The 17,599-nt window shown below is 42.0% G+C and overlaps 2 protein-coding genes across 2 annotated transcripts; both read right to left on the bottom strand.

Annotated features, from left to right (window-relative positions):
- Positions 1 to 1,423: 1,423 nt before the first annotated feature.
- On the bottom strand, positions 1,424 to 4,638 carry LOC119736549 (phospholipase A2 AP-PLA2-I-like). The gene is made up of 4 exons (XM_038210562.1): positions 4,554 to 4,638; positions 3,702 to 3,849; positions 2,554 to 2,693; positions 1,424 to 1,949 (listed from the first exon to the last, which is right to left on the bottom strand). Exons 1-4 carry the CDS (start codon positions 4,636 to 4,638, stop codon positions 1,798 to 1,800), a joined length of 525 nt encoding a protein of 174 aa, XP_038066490.1. The 3' UTR covers positions 1,424 to 1,797.
- Positions 4,639 to 7,238: 2,600 nt separating this feature from the next.
- Positions 7,239 to 9,856, bottom strand: LOC119737192 (phospholipase A2 AP-PLA2-I-like). The gene is made up of 3 exons (XM_038211368.1): positions 9,722 to 9,856; positions 8,599 to 8,738; positions 7,239 to 7,733 (listed from the first exon to the last, which is right to left on the bottom strand). The coding sequence occupies exons 1-3, from the start codon at positions 9,832 to 9,834 to the stop codon at positions 7,582 to 7,584; spliced, it is 405 nt and encodes a 134-aa protein (XP_038067296.1). The 5' UTR covers positions 9,835 to 9,856; the 3' UTR covers positions 7,239 to 7,581.
- Between the last annotated feature and the right edge of the window lie 7,743 nt (positions 9,857 to 17,599).

Below are 17,599 nucleotides of genomic sequence, written 5' to 3'. Positions count from 1 at the left end.
CTGCCGGTATTCAAAGTTCGAATTATTTGCGACCCAACAATAAGTCAGTGTTTGTAGGCCTGGACGTCGGGTTCCTGCCTTCGTGGGGGGATTTGTGTTTAAAACAAAAATAAAGCTTTTCAGAAGGTAAGGGCGCCAAAATGCATTTTTTCCCCGTTTGTATAAAACATTTAATAATCAAAATTCATAAGGGGATATCGAATTGACAATTAGATGTGGAACTTTAATTTGGTCAGTAGGCGGTTATGTAATTAGAAAGCGTAATATTACAGCAGGAAAATAATTGTGACACTATTCGTGTGTTGTACTGATAGAAGTGCAAGCAAATCATTTATATTAATAAACAGTGCAAGGTGAATGCAAACCCTGGCCTCCGGGGGAAAAAAATATTGCAGGTCATTGCTGTTCTAATGGTTTCCCAGGTAAAATCCCAAAATGATACACAAATCAGCAAAATCCTTGGAGGAATGTAACCCATCCTCAAGCTCGGTTGTACTTACATTACATAGCACAAAATGCATGGAGTTCCACCTGTTGAGGAACGTCCCTTTCTTCATCCACAGCCAGCCGCACTTAAGCGTATAAGATAATGTCAAAAGCCATGGGCTTAGTCTCTGGGGGTAGGGGGTATTTTTCCCCAAAGTTTTTGAGGGGGGGGGGGGGCATTGGATACCTGTTAGGTATTTGATCTGAACAGAACAGATATCTTTCCAATGGAGAGGAGGGATTATCTTTCAAATTAGCGATGGGCTTCAGGACTACGTACTTTTAGGTATGATTATATTTGGAGGGGAAAACACCCAAAGTTCTAACAGTTGAACAGAAAGTGAAAGAAGGTCAATCGAGTTTTAATTTGTTGTCTGTCTTGAACACCTGTGAGAGATGTATTTCCCCCGATTTGTTTGCAATGTGGGATAGATTATTGTCACCGCAACATTGAATATTTCTGTACATGCCTTATATCCCAAGAGACTTAAAGTAGACTCAGTGAACGACCAGAGACAGAACATCCTGAATACTTATGATACCAGATACTTTAATTTAAAAAAATAAACATTTCTAATACTTTGTTGCCTTTTGATCCGAAAATAAAGTTTGAGGAAATAGCAATGCAATGCAAGATCCAATTTTGGAAAATACAAGCAAGTAAAGGACGGGATTGCACAAATCCACTGCGCATGACTGTGTTTAACCTGGATGTCGAACATTGCTCTAAGTGATCCTCATTGGACAGCTCGTTGCACGTGATGCAGGTGTTCGACTGCGCATGTCTCATTTCCACACTTATGAAGGATCATGGGAATTTCTCGAATGAAACCTGTTCGTCCTCTGGATGCGTATATTTTGCCTGTGGGTTTTACTTTATACAATAAACATATCTGAGTTTTGGAAACTTCTCCAGCAAAAAGTCCTTTGCGTAAATGACGCAAGCATATAGACATACGAATTGTCTTTAAAAAAAGGCAGATACCACGAGAACGAAGTTCACATTTACTTTCAATATTTTATTGTCGCACGTATCGTTTCCAGATTTCAATAAAGTCTATTGATTTAAGTGCCATCTTGAATTCCTGCTTGTTGGGTGATGAAGTTTCTAAATCAAAAATCTGATGCCTACAACTTTGTCAGTATTTTTAGTAGATCATAAGTGTGTTGATTACTTGTTGGTCGAAAGATTGCCATCAGTCAAACTGATTTTGGTAAAATAATATCAAGCTTGTTATACAGAGTTATTTTTTTCAAACTTGAGTGCATGAGTTGCCATGAAATATGGCGACAAAAATATGGATGACACCGCTAGCAGTTAGACTGTGACCATCCGACGTACTTATCGTCCAGGCTGCCTCGTTCGCGGCCGAAGCAAAGCGCCCCCTGTCGGTCGCACTCGCACATGTAGGCCTTGCAGTCCGCGTTGATTTTGTCCAAAAACGTATATTCATCTTCGGCCTCTGTTGATGTAAAAAGGAGAATAGCCTTTTAATTTAGGATCCTACTTAAAAAAGGGAGGGCCTTCAGTTAATTTGAATGTCACCAATACATCCAGACATCGCCCAACCATTGAACATGACCATAAGCGTCGCCTTTTTTGGGGGTGGGGGGGGGGGGTGGGGTGGGGGTGGGAGGGTGGAGATGTTGTGAAAGTATCAACCAATAGCATTAAGAGAAATCATCGGCCATGACAAAAATCTTAAAAGGTAGAGAGGGGTCGCATCATTAACGCCAAGGGCGCTGTATCAAATACCTAAATTCCAATGAAGTTTTTGACGCCTCAGTACTAAAATTAATAATAATATATTGCTCCTTTAGTCTGTTTAATACATAACAAAACTGCCTGAAATCACAAAGTGTCGTAAAAAGATGGAAATTGACAACGATATTCTTCATTAATGCCTCATTTTTGTGCGCTACAACCTTCACAATGACTGTATGAATCTTGATCAAATGACCTATTTTGTACTGGGAAATCGTGTATGCGGCTGTTACCACTGGAGAGTAGGCCTACATTGCTTTTACCTCATACACAAGCTAAGAGAATTACAAAGCAATACTCACTGCATGATATGGAGCACGAATCTGGGTCATCCTTCACCGTCCTACTGGCGACAAAGTGGTAGTCGACAAGATACTTGTCGAGCAGTGCACAGCCGTTATCGTTGGCTGCTTTGTAGCAAGCATCATGCGCCTCACAACACCTGCATGTGCATACATGGAAGTAGTACACTAATGTTAAATTTGCATATTTTTAAACTGAAGTGACGGAACTTTTTACGGAGTCATAATTTTATGGGGGGGGGGGTAAATTTAAATAGCTTTTTCAAATTAGTTATCAACGTTCTGCTGTTCTGAATATATTACTTTTTGTGTGGAATAATGCTGGGGTTTTTATTTCAATGACCTTGGACGCATAGGCCTAATGGATGCGATTAAAAAATAATAATAATAATGATACAGTCAGTAATGAGCCTATCAAATGTCCCCCCCCCCCCGCGCTGCCCCAGGTCCGATGTCGGGATTTGGTCACGCTTTTCATGCCCCAGGGTGGGGATTTTGGTCACTCGAATTACATTGTTAACATTGGCGTACGAAAGGCGGGCATGGTCAGGGATTGTCACTTAAATTTTGCCCGAGGTGTGGGTATTTTGTCACTTCAAAAGTGACAATCCTCACGTCTTGGGTGGGGCAGCCCGGGGGAGGGTTGGGGGAAACGATTGATAGGCCCATAAGCCTACAGTAAACGAGAGCCTTTCACCTCTGCTGCTCGGCTGGCTTGAAGTCATGATGGGTTAAGTAACTTAAGTTGGTTGGTGGGTTAGTTTGTTGGTTTAGCCTTTCACGTCGTTAGTTTGATGGGTTGATTGGGGAGTGGGTCGGTCAGTCAGTCCGTCGGTCTGTCGGCCGGTCAGTCAGCTGGTTGGCCTTGGTTGGGCGCACGACTAGTTGTTCGATCGTCGATTAACCTCGGTCGGTCGGTAGATTGTCCGTTTGGTTGGTCGGTAAATCTTATCGATTGGTAAGTTGTGAGCAGGTAGGTTATAGGCAGGTGGTTTGGCGGGCAGACAAGAAGAATAGGTAGTTGGCAGTTACAAGGATTGACCAATCGATGTTTGTCGGTTGGTCGGTCGGTCGGTCAGTCGATCGGTCGGTGGTTTGTTGATAAAGCCGTTATAGTTAACGGGTAGCTAATCCTGTTTATCACTCACTGATCAGTGGGGTCCACCGGTACGCCGTCCCCGCCCAATCCGCAGTAGCAGCCGTAGCCGTTGTATATCAGGACCGACGAGAAGTACGATTCCTCGGTGGCACATACGATCATTTCGTTGAACTGAAACACACTACGGGGCGCTTGGGCTGTTTGGCAACAAGAACAACACAATATTAAGAATCTATAACGAATCAGACAAAACCGAATAAGAGGGTATCGATTCCGGCCACAAAATGATTAAAAAAAGAGGATACTTTTATCGATAATAACTTTAATTGATACGCTTCCGCACTAAAGTTGTTTTTCATTTTTTTGTATTGGTTTTAAAAAGAAAATGAGTAAAGAACGGTCTCAAGTAAAATCAGTTACAACTTGCGCCTTTTGGCGGCAACTCTGGCAACGTTACATGCCATGCATAGTGTTGCGTAGCTTTGGACTAACATGCATTGTGTTACATAGCTTTTGACAGGATTCCACGAAGATGACAACGGTGGCCAACTACAGCAAGAATTTCATCATGATGGAGCTTTTAATGGACCAAACAGTCCAGACTGCCATCGTTACATAGAAAGGAAGTCAAAGATTTCTTTGTCTCTCGCGGCCGATGTTTTGTTTTCTTGTTTGGACAAACAAAAACGAGCCACCTAGTTAGATTTGATTAGAAAACAAGTCAAACGCGCACCCAGCTTTTTAATTTTTTTAAATTGGAAAATCGCCCCGAGCAAGGCTATAAAAGCCACTCCGGCAAAGGGCTAGAATTAATACAGCTTGGGTCAGCTGGGTTCAACTTTGACTGGTTTCTAGTCGAATTTAACTCGAGTATTTGTAGACTTTAGAGAGTGAATTTTACCCAGTAACCCGTTGTGTTTTTGCTTCAGCTTCCCGAAGCAGGATGCGACGGCGATCACAGCAGCGAAGTACAACAGGAATTTCATCTTGGGAGAGCTTTTAATGTCTGGTTTGACGTGGGGGAAAAAACTGGATATGCCGAAGCAGAGAGCACCGTGGAATTTATAGAGTTTCTAGGTTTTGTGAGGGTTTTTTGTTGAATAAGGAGCTATCAGCTTCGTTCGATAAAAACAGAGAGTTTTATCGCGAGCGTGCGCCGGATGACTGACATTGATAAGAACGAAGACAAAATGTCTGGCATTGAAAGAACGTTCAATTGCGCTGCTCATGCTTGATTGAATGGATTTAATTTGTTTTTTTCCATAAATATAATGGAATATGCAATTTAAATGTAATCATAGGGCTCTCTCACTGACTCACGTGACCCCAGCCTCGACTCCATTGGCGCGTGCGCGTTCCTCCACTAAGATCGCGAAAGGCATGATGGGAAACAACATGGAAACAACATGGCGCAGCAAGATCGTACCCATGGAAACGAGGTTGACGTGACCCGGCCTAATTCCGGGTACCTGAAAGTGCAGCGTCGCCATCATGCATAGTAGTAGGCAAAGATCATAGTGCTGGGGGCTGTCGGTAGTAGGCAACGTTTTGTCGTCTTCTTGGAAACTTTTTTTTATTTATTCCCTGCCTCCCTTTAGGTTTAATCACTTATCGTGTTCGTACACGTTTTTGTCAGTTCATTGTGTCTGATTATTAACAATAATGCTGGAAGATGTTTATCTTAGTTTCATTGAATATTACTTTGTTTGTTTTTCAAAACATGTCCGCTAGAATTCGTTCACTTTTGATTGTGATCTTATCGCTTTGAAAACAGCTGTTTACATTAATTAGTGACAGAATAGTTGTAAAAAGATGATGAATTATGTGCACGTTCTATCGTGTCCTTAGGATGTAGCTAGAAAACCCGTTTTTAAAAAGAATTTTTAGTAGGTATAATGGCGTTTAGCCAGTTTGTTAACTACTTTATCTATAAAGCGTGATTTTAAAGCTCGAAAATGAATGCTCCCAAGAGTCCGCGGCTTCCAAGAGTCGGCCGTGTCCGGAAAAACGGTCTACATTTCAGAACGCCTCCCTGCAAAAATGTCTGGATCCACCCCCTGCTAGCCCCCCCCCCCCCCAAAAGTGTAGGCTCTAGAACTGCGCCTGCGACTCAATGTTTAAAATCTCATTTGAATGGCTGTGCGTTATCTGTTGTCATTCTTACTCAGCTCAATAGCTTCCAATGGCATTTCCATAAACAGCTATAAAAATAGGTTCTTTTAGTCAAACAGGCATAACTTCTCATAGCATGGATCAATTGCAGTATTTTTTTCAGATGAGTGGACAAACATGCTCTTTTTCATTGGTGTATCAATTTTGATTGTTGTTGTTTAAGAAACAAAAGTTATTTTCCGAGATAATTCCAAGATACCTTTTTCATAGCAATATTTAGAATATAACAATGCAGATAATTATAGGTAAATGCCAATAAGTATAGGCATATGTGGATGAAAAGATTCTATTTGATGTTACAAACTTCTAAACTAGATGTAATTTTTTTCTGGGTACAACTCGAAGTAGCCCGGACAGTACATCTTCAAATAAGGAAGTCAAAAATATAAAACATCGCTGGTATGGTCAGGATAATTATTTTATTACAATCGTAATAATTCATACACAGTGGTCCAGGTCTGCTAAACTTTGTCAATATTTAATTAAGGCTGCACGTGGCAACATTAGCTCCACTCGCTTTTAAATAAGCACAGCAGGACACAGAACAAAATAGTCGATGCAATAAAAGGAAGTCTCGAGAAACTAAGTCACTGAATTTGACAAACGAACGGTAAAGGACTATCACCATTTCCACCGTTTCAAATTTTGTTCTGGCTCCCTCCTAATTTGTAAAATAGTTAATTTACTTCTAGGAGCTTAAGTACTGATCACTGAAGTAGTAGTAGTAATCAAGTCTGTCACGAGCCAATATAGCTCATCAGGCCGGCGTTTATCTCCGGTTTCCTAGGCATGAAACGATCGAGGATATTTCAATCCCCCCCCCCCCCCGGATGGGATGCTAGTCCATCACAGGTTACTCCCAAACTAACGCTGGTCCCCATTTGTACTCCTAGGTGGAGCGATTGAGGCAAGTAGGGTGACGTGGCTTGCCCAAGGACACGCATAATTATGGCCAGCAGCTGGATTCCAAGCCCTGACCCTCTGATCACAAGTTGCAAATCCTAACCACTATTTCACTGAAGTAAAACTCTAAAATTTGTGCAAATATGTTTGTTTTTGTACTTTTAAATTTTGGGGATGGTAAGCATTGTATATATTTGTCCAGATATACTTGTCCTCATCGGAGCGTAAAAGTCAGAAACGAGACCACAATCTCATGATGTTCGATTGACAAATGGCGTATGGTGCATCGCACAAAAACAAAAAAGAATTTAAAAAGTAACGAAGGTCCAAGCTTACACCAAACAAGTCTGAAAAAAATTACTTACTGAGAAAGAAGTAAGGGTGTGACTTCGAATTTAAATAAGCACCAAGATCTCGTGACTTTTGACACCAACATTTTGTTAATCTTTCAAATGAATTTTATTGAATTTTGGGCAAACTGGGAAAAAAATTATTGTGAAAAGTATTATTAATATTCATTAATGACACATTAAGAGTTAAAAAGCCGACTGATGAAACTTTCAATCAATCACAGATGGGGATGCAACGACGTCACATCAAGTGATATGACACTGTGTTCAATTGGATGTTCCTTACGCCCAACCGGTAGGCCGATGAGGGCGCCCCAGGCGGAAACTATTACTTTCTGATTTGAATATCCGTACCGTGTTCACGGTCATCGAAAGAGGGCGTTGCCACTGTCTAAGTTTAGTAACTGTAACTTTTTAATAATCACCTTTCCGATTATAATAATAGTGAAAAGATTATTTTGTTTACCAAATAACTTAAGACATTCTTAATTGTGATTTTCGAATTTATTTGCAGTTGGATTGCGACCATCCTTGGTATTTATCGTCGACGGTACCAGCTTCGCGAGCGAAGCACAGAGCCCCCTGTTTGTCGCATTCGCACATGTAGGATTTGCAGTCCTCATCGAATTCCCAGAAGAAATAATCATCGGCTTTCGCTGAAAATGTCAAATGTGAAAGAAAGAGAAAGAATTATGTTAAAATATTTTATTTCAAGTGCAAAACTCCAGTAGGACATTGGTTAACGTCATCATGAAACTTCGTTGTCCTGGTTCCCTGATGTGTATTCATTTCGAAAAGCTATGGTAATCAGCGATGGAACCAACGCCATTAGCCTGGTCCCGGGTAAACTATACGGTCGACCAAACTATTAGGTCCGACTATCGTCGAGTAGAGTGCATTCTCTTCTTGGGCGATATCTTCTGAACTACAGTTCTCAAATTTGCTCCAAATTATAGGTCTATAATATAAGCTCGGGACCCAGTATGCGAATTAACACTTACGTCTCGTGTACTTATTCCTTTTAGCAGGGTAAATGCGAAAACGATGCTAAAAGGTATAAAGGCACATTTGCTCTATTTTAAACTAAGGCCCCCCAAAAAAGTCTCCGGTTTCTGGTATGGAGCTTGCCCAAAAAGTGGTGCGGCGACGAGGCTTTTTTTTTTTATCTGATTTTTTTGCTTCAAATGTCGGCTGATGACTGCAAATGGTGCCCGACTAAACTTAGTGCAAATATATGGGAGTCCAGAGAGGCCACATAAAGCTAATACTCGACCATAACACAATCTAAAAACACGTTAAAATTGTGCAGCAGCAGGATTCCAGTCGAACCAGTGAGTTTGGCGGTTTTGAGACATCATCTTTCATTGAAAAAAAAAACTTTTTCATTTTGCCGAAGCGCATAGCTACGGCGACGCGCGCGCATACCAGAAACCGGAGACTTTTTGGGGGGCCTAATATTTAAACAACATAGAGGAGCAGCTATCCTTTATCACTAGAGGGCGCCCTGGTTCCACTACTTACTGCAGGAGATTTCACAGCTGCTCGGGTCGCCCCATGTGGATCTCTTCGCCTTGTACTTGTACTCAATCGTGTACTTTTGGATTCCCCAACAGCCGTTATCATTGGCCGCATCGTAGCAAGCGTCGTGCTCCTTACAGCACCTGTGAGATGGAGATTGAGACAAGTCACATGACAGGTGTAGTGCAAAATTTGGACTCAGTGAAATACAGACTCCTTGGTTGTATTGCGCAGGCCTAAATGAAGACATTTATTTTGTAAACTGTATACGCTCCCATAACATAGTTGAAGTCAGAATCGACGATGGAGGGACTGGGAACCAGTCTAAGATAATTAGCACAGTTACAGGTCACCTTTGAGGGTTACAATTCACGCAAGGTAAAAGAGACCAGACTTCATAGAAGTCCAAATTTCACATGACACCGGTACAATCCGTTAGTTGTAGGAGAAGGTTAGTAGGACAGAAGGTGAGTTTTACTATCTGTTGATTAGCTAACTGCTTGTTGATTGCTAAATTACTGATAACTGATTATTATAAACTCTTAAACTACCTAATGGGTGATCGGTTTGGTACGTCGTTCTAGTCAACAGATTAACTTTAAGTTTGACAATCATTATTCCTTCAATAGATTTGTGAGCTGAGTCACCCAATCAGAAAATAAATCCTGGATAGATTGACCAACTAACTAAAAAGACCGACCGGGTGACAAAAAGACCGACAGAGTGACGAACTGATAAACTGACTGACAACCTGATTGGTTTATCAATCGACCGACCAAACCATTCGACTAAGTGTTCAGTAATTTGAACATGTTTTGTTTGTTCAGGGCATATGTTTTCTGTATTTTTTTTTTTTTTATTGTTTGTTGTTGGTTGCTCGATTTGTACTTTGGTACATGGTTGGTCATAGTTGGATGGTCAATAAGTTGGATAGTTAGTCAATTGGGTTGGTTTTTCTATTTTGTTGGTTGGTGGCTTACTCTGGTCCATTAGTTGGTCTTTGAGAGATGGTTGATTAGTCTCGACGATTGGTTGGTCGGGTCGGTCGTCTGCTGATTGTGTATTGGTTGCTTGCGTGGTTTGTTAGTTGGTTGATTGCTTGTCTGTTGGTTGCTTTGTAACTTACTGGTCGGTGGGGTCCACGGGGTCGCCCTCACCACCGAATCCACAGTAGCACCCATAGCCGTTGTACATGAAGATGGCAGAAAGGAACCATTCCTCAGTGGCACAGGTGATCATGTCGTTGAACTGGATAAGACTTCTTTGCTGAACGGCTGCGAAAAGTGGAGAAATCAATTCTAAATTCTTACCGTAACATCAGCACACTACTGTTTGAATTGGAGGCATATATCCAAAGACATGTATTTTATAAGGTTTCTTTTTCAATTTATTAACGTCATGGTTTAGTGCACGAGCCACGGCTCAAAACGATTACAAATAATCTAAAAGAAAATGACATCAGTCCGCTATGTGCCACTCTTTGCGTTGTTATTTATAAATGTTCATGGGATACATCTTTGGTATAAATGGTTTGTTTTTTTGCAGATCAAGAAGGTAATATGCATGCAGATTATCCAAAACTTACACGAGGCAGCAGCCATCGCAACAATGGCGGCGAAGCACAGCAGTAACTTCATGTTGATGGTCGTAGAAAGGCAGCAAGAGAAGAAGAACAAACCAACTCGCCTGCAGCGCGCGGAGGACATGCCAACTCCCGCGCCGCCTGCCACATTTATACTTTTCCATACTTTCGAGACCTATTCGTTCGGTGACTCGGCTGAAATGGTGCAATTAAGATAAAGGGTTCGAGTTTGACAGTGCGGCCATGGCACGGTGGAGATAACTTTGAAATTTCACGAGCACAAAGCGTGGCAACCAACCCTAATTAACACCACATGGTCTGGAAAGGAGTTCCTAATAGTCGTTATCTCGAAACAATAATTGACGCAATTAACGATTTTAAATAGGTGATTTTATTGCCGATAATGCCTTTTTTTCGTGCGTGGGTTAATTAATTTTACGCCTTTGAAAAGAAGGAAAGAAAAAATTATTGTCGATTAGGATAAATGGAATTGATTGCACCAAAGGGCGCAAGAAAAAAATACGTTCAGTATGTAACAAGTACAACCGTCTCTGAAAAACTGTCTCCAGCGGTTATTTGTGGAAAGTACCTTTGGTCGACACGATCTGAACTTTCACACGATTGACGTGCGTTTGTTTATGGTGTAAAATCGAGGACACACACACGTTCAACATCATCGGTGAATCGAGGACAGGAACCAAATCGAGGACGACCTCGATTAGAAAACGTGTACAAAACCAATGAGAGCTGTTGCGAAAAAGTACAAACATAGGAAAGGGAGAGAGGAACAAATGAAAATCCTCGATTTACACCATGTGAGTTTGTATTACAGTCACTATGTGGACATGTGAACAAAAGATGTCCACATAATGCAGGTTGTGTTGACGTTATGTGGACTAAGCCGTGTCCACATAACGTTTCGCCCTCTCTGGAAAACATGTTTTTTAAGAGGCATTTTCAGGTTAGGGTTATCCGTCGCAGAATGTAAGATAAACATTCAAGGAAATCCAAAAAAAAAAAAATATCAAAAAAAAATGGGGGGCTGAAAGAGTTTTCACAGTTTAAGTAAAGTTATTTTTGTTGTACCGAGTTTTCTTAACTACATGAAAACAAAGGAATGTCCACATAGAGTAAGTAAAACAAACATGCGTGTGTGTGTTTCTTGGGGGGGGGGGTTGCTCTTCAGGCCCTCGTACTTTACATAAACCCAACCATACTGTTTACAGGCCAACCTGAGGGTGGCTTTATCAGAGTATTTAATTGTCAACTTGTAGGTGTTTGTGTAATTCTAATCGACATATAGGCCGACACAACCTGAAATGCTCCTCTAATGATTGTTAGTGTTACAGGTACTGTCTCGCTCCCTTCGGCAAACAGCGCCCTCTCACGGTTTGAAAGGGAAAGCCATTTTTTTCAACAGTGCTATTTATACTTACTAATCGATGATCAGTTAAGGTTTCCACATTGTGGGCGGTACCTTTTAGCTGGGGGTGGTATGGCAGCTGATAAGAGACAGAATACGGTGAGATATGGTGACGCAATATGAATGGAGTTCAACTTTAGCATGTAGGCCTAGGCCTTTTGTCTTGCTATTTCCACTCGTTGGGCAATCGGGTGGGGGTGGGTGGGGTGGGGTTTTTTTTTGGGGGGGGGAGGGGGCATGGAATTAGTCCGTTTGTTTTTTCGAGCACACTATATTAAATTGGCATTTAAAATATTCTTACATACAATCGAAGTCAATGGAAGCAGTCAACTCTTTCACCCACAAATTACGCGTACCTGTAAAATGTTAAGATGTCAAACACGGACAGATATAAAAATGAAGAGCAAATCATGCGCCTCTTATACTGGTAAAAAATCTAAAAATTATGAGAAACATTTGGCTTATAACTAGGCCTATACTTCAGTAGGTTTTGGTCAAAAAATATATGTGACTATTTCGGCGCACTCTTTTTTTAACTGTTTTCTGAACGCCCTATTCGCTGCATACACAACCTTGTTAAAAGACACAGCCGCGTCGATATACAGCCATTTTACAGAACCATATAACAGGTCCTAAATATCGACAACCAATAATCAAACAATTTAAGTAGAAAAAAAGCGTGAGAAAGTGCCCAGTTGTGTCGCCTGTTGATATTGCGTGTGACGGACACACGACGGTAACAAGTAGGAAAACGCGGGAAACCATTGCCACTCATTGATTTCTGTGCGCCATTAATTTCCGCACACGCGCACAATTATGTACACGACAGAGGCACTTGTTACAGCATCAGGGAGTAATTATTAAACATTGGACACTTAAACGTGTACACAAACACACACACAAGCATGTACATTGAAACAACCAACCAACAAACGGACACGTCCAAAAGACTCACCCCAGCCTTAAAAAAACCCCAAATTTAAACAACTATTCAAGTTATGCAAAAGGCATAGCTTGCCAGATAGGTATTAATTAAATTAATAAATAGAATAAAATAACTTATAATGCTTATAATTATATAGCGCTTTCCATCGTATCGACAATCTCAAAGTGCTTTACAATCGTTCCCCCGTTTATCAGGCCACGACACCACGCGGCAGTCGATATCAGCGCACACATTTTGGCCCTATATACCCTCACAGGTACCCATTCATACTCCTGGGTGGAGAGAGGCAAGTGTCTTGTCCAAGGGCGCAAAAAACCATGTTCCTGGTTATAATGGTTAACAACAATGACCCCAGCCCGAAAGGCAATATTATGATGAAAATTGTGTGGAAAAAAACAAAGATAATTTGCAAGAGCTAGAGAATCCACGAGGCTCATGGAGACTTTTTATCAGTTCTTAGATTGACGTGGAATGTTGCCTTTGTCTCTTGTATCTGTCTCGGAGACCAACATTTAGAAGGGGCTAACTCAGAAGTGTGTGAGGAAAATGGGCAAAAGTTCGCCGATATAGGTCGGGGCATTCGTATCTGAAAACCATTAACGTCATTCTTGTGGCAACTGTAAAACATTATACTGTTGAAATTCTGGTCTGTTATCATTAGGATACAACACTCATCGGTAGTTGATTCCCCCCCCCCCCTTCATTTCACTGGTGGCAACTGAAAAAAAATAAATTGTCCATCCACAGACGGTTTCCGTTTCACGAAACAAGCACACGAACGGGAAGAAACCAAAGAAAAACTCACATTTTGTCATTAATAACCGCAAACCGGTACCGACATACCCGGCTAGCTAAGTGCAGTGAAAGTATAGCGGGACCAGCATCCAGATTTCTGGGGCATTGGACCCTGGTTTCAATTTACCGGGTACGAGTCGAGGGGTGTACGGGGACTGTGAAGCGTCTGACGGGCTGAGAGTTCGCAGCCGCTCGGCAGCACTGAGTGGTTGCCAGATGGGTCAGAAATTGTGCCTAGTGCTTACCATGCCACCTCAGCGCTGCGAAATAAACGAACAATCCAGTTTGGCCATGTCAGTTTTTGAGTGCATATTTTGGTTATACAGGAACACCAGTAGAGGGTCACTATTACTTTAAGCATTGACATAGCATGATGGCATTAATATTACTAGCTCTGAATTCAGCTCTGCCATAGCCTGTGTTCAGTTCACCTGTTTCCCCACTTTCAGGAGGAAAAAGTCCACATCACCTTTGTTCCCTTCAATTCATGATTCCCATTCTGTTTGTTTTCCCGGTCGTTGAAAACGCCGGTGAGTGTTGGCGAAATGATCAAACGCTCTCTCCCCCTTGTCCCCTCCCGCCCCTCTTGATGAGACTCCGGCGATCAATTTACCGTGGAACGATTAATTGCTTCGCGGCCACTCTAGGCCTTGATTGCCCGTGCCGAGCACCGGGGCAGCCGTGCCTTTTGTTAGCCGCGCCGCTATCACCGGCTCCACTTGGGCCCTGGACTCTCTGGCATACATCCCATTCTCCTTGGGGTACTTCCTCCTCCCTGGCCCTCCAGCCTGATTTCCGTATGTGTATTTTCCACCAGCCCCAGTCCAACTCCCCACTCAACCAGACCAGTTCTGCGACTAGTACACAGGCGCTTCAATTATAGTTCTCCGGGCCGACCGGAGCAGGAGCCGCCCGCTCACGGTCGTGGGAGGAAAATGGCACTTGTTGGTCTGGAGTGATCGGTAATGAATAAAGTGTTGACCAACAAGGGCAAGGAATTAATCACGACGATGGGTGTCTCAAGTGTTCAGGCAATCAAGTGATATCGGTCTTCAGTCTTTTCATTTCGCCCTCTAGCTCTCCCTTCGTCAAGTGTCGACCTTTACCCCGCGTGCCTCAATTTTGGAAACGATACTGCTAAAACAATAACTCGCTCCAACCAATATTGCCATGAAATGTTTTTTTTGACTGGTTCTCTTCAACCTGCTGTTGAACTTCGGGTCCCGTACGCGCGGTCCGCTTCGCTGTTCATCATAGCTGTTTTTGAGTTGCAACCGACCCCAGCTATTCACTTATTGAAACATCTGTAGAAAAATCCGCTCACTGGTCTAATTATATTTCGAATTAGTTGCGATCCGACAATTCAGGAGGATCTTTTAGCACCAAAGCAACAGGGTCCCGTTTGTAGGGGATACTAAGGGGGGGGGGGCACTCAATGGGTATTTAAGCTAATTTTTGGCCCAGTAATTGGAAGACGGGTGGAGGGGAGGGAGCACGGGAGAGCATACTCACGAACGGTGCACCGTATATACGTACCATTTCCATCCCGAATAACATTTCTTTGCTTTACAGGGTTGCAAACACCATCTATACATTATCTATTCGTGATTCCCATGCAGGGACTTCCGTCGAAGAGGTATTGTTTTTAATAATAGTGAAAACAAAGGCCTTTTACAGTACTTTACGGAACTTGGGAAGCAGGCCGTTCTAACTTGGACCAAGTTGGATAAAACACCATTTGCTGTCTCTATTGTGAACCCCATATTCCAGTAAAAGTAGTGATAGCAAGAAATAATTTATAGACCCCATATAGTAATCTCTTTTACAGGAATGGTGTAATTGGTGTCGGCAAGTCGGTCCAAGGTCTGTGAAAATACAGCGGGAGCACAATCCAGATTTATCACATTAATACGGCATAGCGCCCTCTGTATTTTATGTAACTGCAATCTGACCACAAGAGGTCGCACTTCACTATGCACGCTCGCCGGTTGTCAAATGGGCGATGAACGAAATAAACTAAATGTCTCATCTTTTGTCTTTCCCTCCACGCACTTAGTCTTGGGAGAATAAACCTGGCGCGTAGAAGTATCTCAGAGGCTATTCTATATTTCAATTAAGTAACAATGAACATGGGCGTCGCCAGGTTTTTTCTAGCGGGGGGGCAAAACATTATTTTCCCAAAAATTCCTGTATTTTCCAACATACATTTATCATTTTTAGAGGGGGGCGGGGACATCCCCCAACCCATTAAATTTGAAGTACATTATACAATTGTAATATGACTTCGCGCTTCTTTTAATCTTTTTCTCTCTCTCTCTCTCTTTCTCTTTTTTTTTTTTGGGGGGGGGGGGCTTTTCCAGGGGAGGCAAGCGCCCCCCTTGCACCCCCCCCCCCTTCGCGACGCCCATGGCAATGAATGTTAAAAAGGTTTATTCATGCCTATGCTTGTGCCAACAGCGGCGTAGCAAGGGTTCTCACTTAAGTACAAGTGGGGTCGAGGGGCAATGGTGAATGGGGGACGGCGATTCCCAGGCATGCAACTGGGAAATCACAAAAAAAAAGGGAATTATTATCTTTCCAAGACTTTGTACAGTGTGTTTCTATTATCAATGGCACACATTGGAAGTGAAAAAAGAGGAAATCAGCTGATCCGAGGAAAAGTTGCATGCCTGGATTCCCCCCCCCCCTCTTGCCACGTACAAAACCATTGCCCTCTAACTCGAGTCTGTTAGGACCCCCCAAAAAATGTATTTAATAAGTTACTTGTACGTGTACATGTACATTGAAAAATCAAGGTGGTTTATTTAGAACAATCCAGGTGGTTTGATTATTTTATTTCTAATAACGATTTACTATACCTCGACTTTTTGATGTGAATAGGCCAAACTATAGTAAACAATTCAGATTCTTCGCGCGTTGCTGACCAGTGTGGGCGTAAATCCCCTGGGGGTGGGGAGGATATCCACACCCTCCACTTTTTGACCGGGGTGGACCATGGTGCCCCTCCCTCGCCAGATTTTTGTGGTGAGAAAAAACTACCGATTTTGAGATGATCTTGTTACTTTCCAACGGTCCAAACTAATTAATCTGTTTTGAAAAACGGAGAGCAACAGTACATAAAGCACCGGTTGTTCAAAACCCATGACGTAAGCGCGCAACAAGCACGTTTGTATCATGAACAGCAATCCCTCATTAAATACATGTATTGTCACGTGGTGTCGAGGCCACCCCCTCCCTATCTCAGATAAGGATTTACAGCTAGCACCGTGTAATGTTTCAGACGCTAAATTTCAGACAGCAGTCACCATCGTTCTAAAAAAAAGCAGCAGTAACGATTTGGGGCCAGCGCCGGGGGACCAAGCAATTTTGGAAATTTGAAAAGTGTCGGGGATTGGGAGTGGGATCCCAATTTGACGCTAGATGGCGCTGTTCAGACGCGCGTGTGACACCCCTTCCCGATCCCTAAATTTCATGTGCCAAGGGTGGCGGACGAACAAAATCTTTTGAGCTGTAACACCATTTGGAGAAAAAAAACCCAATAGGTGTATTAAATTCATTTCGATTGTGCCAAAAATGGGGACGGGGGACAGGGGACCATTTCATATCAACAGTTCATTGCATAAGACTGATTCGAACAGTATAAAACAAAAGCCACTTTATTTGTAAGTCATACAAAATCGATATAACAGGTTAATCTGAACATTTGCATAGAGGTAGGCCTACACAAAAAACTTGAAATATATGTACCTGTATTGGTAGGTACATGTACATGTAAAAAAAACCCAATAACTTTTTCACAAATGGGACAGTTGTCTTCAGTAAAAATTAGCAAAATCCCTTCCACACACTTCTAAAAAATGTAGCACACATTGTAATTTCAACTTGGTCCTGGAAAATGGCTAGGTCTTTGAAATTGGGTATTGAAACACATTAAATGTACTTACAAAAATGAAATGTAACAATATGTTATTTTTATGCATACTAAAGTAAACAGGGTATAAAATATAAATACATGTACATAGTTTGGTAAATTTACAGTTATACACACACGCGTCGATACCAAAAGGGAAAAAATAATTATGCTTAACTGTTCTGTCGCGTGCAACATGTTTGAGTGATTGGCACGCAACTACCAATGTGATTTACCATTTTTACATTGCATAAAATTTTCTTGAAAGCTTCAGGCGTGGATCCAGAACCCCCCCCCCCCCCCAGTTCTGTCAAAAAAAAAAAATTCATACAAATTCCTAAAAAATGA

Source organism: Patiria miniata, unplaced genomic scaffold (genome assembly GCF_015706575.1).
Source record: "Patiria miniata isolate m_02_andy unplaced genomic scaffold, ASM1570657v1 HiC_scaffold_3, whole genome shotgun sequence".
In the NCBI taxonomy this organism is placed as follows: domain Eukaryota; kingdom Metazoa; phylum Echinodermata; class Asteroidea; order Valvatida; family Asterinidae; genus Patiria; species Patiria miniata.
This window is presented reverse-complemented; position numbering and strand designations above follow the sequence as displayed.

Excerpts from the sequence above, each read along its gene's own strand:
- LOC119736549 (XM_038210562.1), bottom strand. The coding sequence starts at position 4,638 with ATGAAATTCCTGTTGTACTTCGCTGCTGTGATCGCCGTCGCATCCTGC. Across the intron at positions 3,850-4,553 it reads AAAACACAACGGGTTACTGG|CCCAAGCGCCCCGTAGTGTG; the intron begins GTAAAATTCACT and ends GTTGCCAAACAG. Across the intron at positions 1,950-2,553 it reads TTCGTGCTCCATATCATGCA|AGGCCGAAGATGAATATACG; the intron begins GTGAGTATTGCT and ends TTACATCAACAG.
- LOC119737192 (XM_038211368.1), bottom strand. The coding sequence starts at position 9,834 with ATGATCACCTGTGCCACTGAGGAATGGTTCCTTTCTGCCATCTTCATG. Across the intron at positions 8,739-9,721 it reads CCCGTGGACCCCACCGACCA|GTGCTGTAAGGAGCACGACG; the intron begins GTAAGTTACAAA and ends TCCATCTCACAG. Across the intron at positions 7,734-8,598 it reads CAGCTGTGAAATCTCCTGCA|CGAAAGCCGATGATTATTTC; the intron begins GTAAGTAGTGGA and ends TGACATTTTCAG.